Source organism: Notothenia rossii (genome assembly GCF_949606895.1).
Source record: "Notothenia rossii genome assembly, chromosome: 4".
Lineage (NCBI taxonomy): Eukaryota > Metazoa > Chordata > Actinopteri > Perciformes > Nototheniidae > Notothenia > Notothenia rossii.
Window position 1 is genome coordinate 850,868 of NC_136902.1, and position 4,503 is coordinate 855,370.

The 4,503-nt window shown below is 48.7% G+C and overlaps 1 protein-coding gene across 1 annotated transcript in view; it reads left to right on the forward strand.

Annotated features, from left to right (window-relative positions):
- The window catches only part of LOC307037638 (membrane-associated guanylate kinase, WW and PDZ domain-containing protein 3-like), an 89,676-nt gene that overhangs the window by 60,675 nt on the left and 24,498 nt on the right, over positions 1–4,503 (forward strand). The window contains 1 exon segment of the mRNA XM_079678686.1: positions 1,694–1,722. Coding sequence (XP_079534812.1) covers positions 1,694–1,722 — 29 coding nt within the window.

Sequence of the window (4,503 nt, forward strand, 5' to 3'; positions counted from 1 at the left end):
GTGACCGTGCTGTAGTTCCTTTATAGCCCAACATTAGCCTCCTTTAGCTTAGCGGTGGTGACGTGAAGTCATGTGACCGTGATGTAGTTCCTGTATAGCCCAACATTAGCCTCCTTTAGCTTAGCGGTGGTGACGTGAAGTCATGTGACCGTGCTGTAGTTCCTTTATAGCCCAACATTAGCCACCTTTAGCTTAGCGGTGGTGACGTGAAGTCATGTGACCGTGCTGTAGTTCCTTTATAGCCCAACATTAGCCTCCTTTAGCTTAGCGGTGGTGACGTGAAGTCATGTGACCGTGCTGTAGTTCCTCTATAGCCCAACATTAACCTCCTTTAGCTTAGAGGTGGTGACGTGAAGTCATGTGACCGTGCTGTAGTTCCTCTATAGCCCAACATTAGCCTCCTCTAGCTTAGCGGTGGTGACGTGAAGTCATGTGACCGTGCTGTAGTTCCTCTATAGCCCAACATTAACCTCCTTTAGCTTAGAGGTGGTGACGTGAAGTCATGTGACCGTGCTGTAGTTCCTTTATAGCCCAACATTAGCCTCCTTTAGCTTAGCGGTGGTGACGTGAAGTCATGTGACCGTGTTGTAGTTCCTTTATAGCCCAACATTAGCCTCCTTTAGCTTAGCGGTGGTGACGTGAAGTCATGTGACCGTGCTGTAGTTCCTTTATAGCCCAACATTAGCCTCCTTTAGCTTAGCGGTGGTGACGTGAAGTCATGTGACCGTGCTGTAGTTCCTCTATAGCCCAACATTAACCTCCTTTAGCTTAGAGGTGGTGACGTGAAGTCATGTGACCGTGCTGTAGTTCCTCTATAGCCCAACATTAACCTCCTTTAGCTTAGAGGTGGTGACGTGAAGTCATGTGACCGTGCTGTAGTTCCTCTATAGCCCAACATTAACCTCCTTTAGCTTAGCGGTGGTGACGTGAAGTCATGTGACCGTGCTGTAGTTCCTTTATAGCCCAACATTAGCCTCCTTTAGCTTAGCGGTGGTGACGTGAAGTCATGTGACCGTGCTGTAGTTCCTTTATAGCCCAACATTAGCCTCCTTTAGTTTAGCGGTGGTGACGTGAAGTCATGTGACCGTGCTGTAGTTCCTTTATAGCCCAACATTAGCCTCCTTTAGCTTATCGGTGGTGACGTGAAGTCATGTGACCGTGCTGTAGTTCCTTTATAGCCCAACATTAGCCTCCTTTAGTTTAGCGGTGGTGACGTGAAGTCATGTGACCGTGCTGTAGTTCCTTTATAGCCCAACATTAGCTTTTTACTTCAGAAATCATGAAGTGGTGTTAATATGTTGAGATCATCCTGCTGAACTAATTGTGTAAATATCATAAACGTTTGTTTGAAACAGTGATTATTTTCTGACCTAATGCAACATCACATGGAGGAATCCCATTGGTCCAGGAGATGCTGCCTTCAGGGAACAACACAGAAATAGATTCCTGCACCATTTCTGTCCTCTCTTTTCTCTACTCTTGTGTGTTTTCCCTTCCTCCCTTTCTCTCCCCGCCTCTCATTCATTATTCTATCCATTTCCTCTTTCCTCTTCGTCATCCTCTTCCTCCAAAGCAACACGTCAGGATTAGCTGCTCTGTATGCGAGGTCAGCCGTAAATCACCGCGCTTCAAGGTCTGCCTGCGATCGATAAAGCAATCCCTCAGAAAGACTCTGTCCTTGTCTGATCCTCAGAGCCAGAGGCACAGACCCTGATCCAGAGAGTCAGGGCCTGGCTGAGGGAAGACTCTCCTCAGACCTCCCTTATCATAAAGCTGCAAAATAAAAAGCTAATGCTCCGAATTCAGTAAAATAAGCATCCTTATGAAGAGAGACCCAGAGCTGCTAACACATCATATCTACAACAATGCATCTTGAATTACAATGTTGGTATTTGGTGCAGTAATAATGTGGAGTAAAGAAGATCAAATAAGCAAAGAATATACAGTATATCAACTTATAGAAACACAGAGAGGAATGGCTCAGTCAGTAGGGGCTTGGACTGTGAGCCGTAGGGTCGCCGGTTCAAGTCCCCGAACAGACTTAAAGTATGGAGTGTGGACAGCTACTTGGAGAGGTCCCAGTTCACCTCCTGGGCCCTGCCGTGGAGCCCTTGAGCAAAGCACCGGACACCCCCCTCACTCCCATTGCTCCCCGGGCGCTGTACAATAGCTGCCCACTGCTCCTGGTACTAGACTCCTGGTAATAGACTCCTGGTACTAGACTCCTGGTTCTAGACTCCTGGTTCTAGACTCCTGGTACTAGACTCCTGGTGCTAGACTCCTGGTTCTAGACTCCTGGTACTAGACTCCTGGTACTAGACTCCTGGTTCTAGACTCCTGGTGCTAGACTCCTGGTAATAGACTCCTGGTTCTAGACTCCTGGTTCTAGACTCCTGGTTCTAGACTCCTGGTACTAGACTCCTGGTGCTAGACTCCTGGTTCTAGACTCCTGGTACTAGACTCCTGGTACTAGACTCCTGGTTCTAGACTCCTGGTGCTAGACTCCTGGTACTAGACTCCTGGAGCTAGACTCCTGGTAATAGACTCCTGGTTCTAGACTCCTGGTTCTAGACTCCTGGTTCTAGACTCCTGGTACTAGACTCCTGGTGCTAGACTCCTGGTTCTAGACTCCTGGTACTAGACTCCTGGTACTAGACTCCTGGTTCTAGACTCCTGGTGCTAGACTCCTGGTACTAGACTCCTGGTACTAGACTCCTGGAGCTAGACTCCTGGTGCTAGACTCCTGGTGCTAGACTCCTGGTACTAGACTCCTGGTACTAGACTCCTGGTTCTAGACTCCTGGTACTAGACTCTTGGTGCTAGACTCCTGGTTCTAGACTCCTGGTACTAGACTCCTGGTTCTAGACTCCTGGTGCTAGACTCCTGGTTCTAGACTCCTGGTACTAGACTCCTGGTTCTAGACTCCTGGCACAAGAATCCTGGTACTAGACTCTTGGTACTAGACTCCTGGTACTAGACTCCTGGTTCTAGACTCCTGGTGCTAGACTCCTGGTACTAGACTCCTGGTACTTGACTCCTGGTAATAGACTCCTGGTGCTAGACTCCTGGTACTAGACTCGACTCCTGGTACAAGACTCCTGGTACTAGACTCCTGGTTCTAGACTCCTGGTACAAGACTCCTGGTTCTAGACTCCTGGTTCTAGACTCCTGGTGCTAGACTCCTGGTACTAGACTCCTGGTAATAGACACCTGGTGCTAGAATCCTGGTACTAGACTTCTGGTACTAGACTCGACTCATGTGCTAGACTCCTGGTGCTAGACTCCTGGTGCTAGACTCCTGGTACTAGACTCCTGGTGCTAGACTCCTGGTGCTAGACTCTGGTGCTAGACTCCTAGTTCTAGACTCCTGGTACTAGACTCCTGGTTCTAGACTCCTGGTGCTAGACTCCTGGTTCTAGACTCCTGGTACTAGACCCCTGGTGCTAGACTCCTTGTTCTAGACTCCTGGCACAAGAATCCTGGTACTAGACTCTTGGTACTAGACTCCTGGTACTAGACTCCTGGTTCTAGACTCCTGGTGCTAGACTCCTGGTACTAGACTCCTGGTACTAGACTCCTGGTAATAGACTCCTGGTGCTAGACTCCTGGTACTAGACTCGACTCCTGGTACAAGACTCCTGGTACTAGACTCCTGGTTCTAGACTCCTGGTACAAGACTCCTGGTTCTAGACTCCTGGTTCTAGACTCCTGGTGCTAGACTCCTGGTACTAGACTCCTGGTAATAGACACCTGGTGCTAGAATCCTGGTACTAGACTTCTGGTACTAGACTCGACTCATGGTGCTAGACTCCTGGTGCTAGACTCCTGGTGCTAGACTCCTGGTGCTAGACTCCTGGTGCTAGACTACTGGTGCTAGACTCCTAGTTCTAGACTCCTGGTTCTAGACTCCTGGTTCTAGACTCCTAGTGCTAGACTCCTGGTGCTAGACTCCTAGTTCTAGACTCCTGGTTCTAGAATCCTGGTGCTAGACTCCTAGTTCTAGACTCCTGGTGCTATACTCCTGGTGCTAGACTCCTGGTGCTAGACTCCTGGTGCTAGACTCCTGGTGCTAGACTCCTAGTTCTAGACTCCTGGTTCTAGAATCCTGGTGCTAGACTCCTGGTACTAGACTCCTGGTGCTAGACTCCTGGTGCTAGACTCCTGGTGCTAGACTCCTGGAGCTAGGCTCCTGGAGCTAGGCTCCTGGTACTAGACTCCCTGTGCTAGACTCCTAGTTCTAGATTCCTGGTTCTAGACTCCTGGTGCTAGGATGGGTTAAAAGCAGAGAACACATGTCACTGTGTGCTGTGTGCTCTGCATGTGAGACCATTACAGAGGGTTTCGTCCCTCCCAATATTATATTATTATTACATGAAGTATGACAAAATACTGAGATGAATAGAACATGTGGGGATGGAAAGTGGAGAGCTGTGCAAGTTTTAAAAGAATACCAGAATGCAAAGTATACAGAGTTATGTGCAGCGTTTAAAATACTTGATTAGC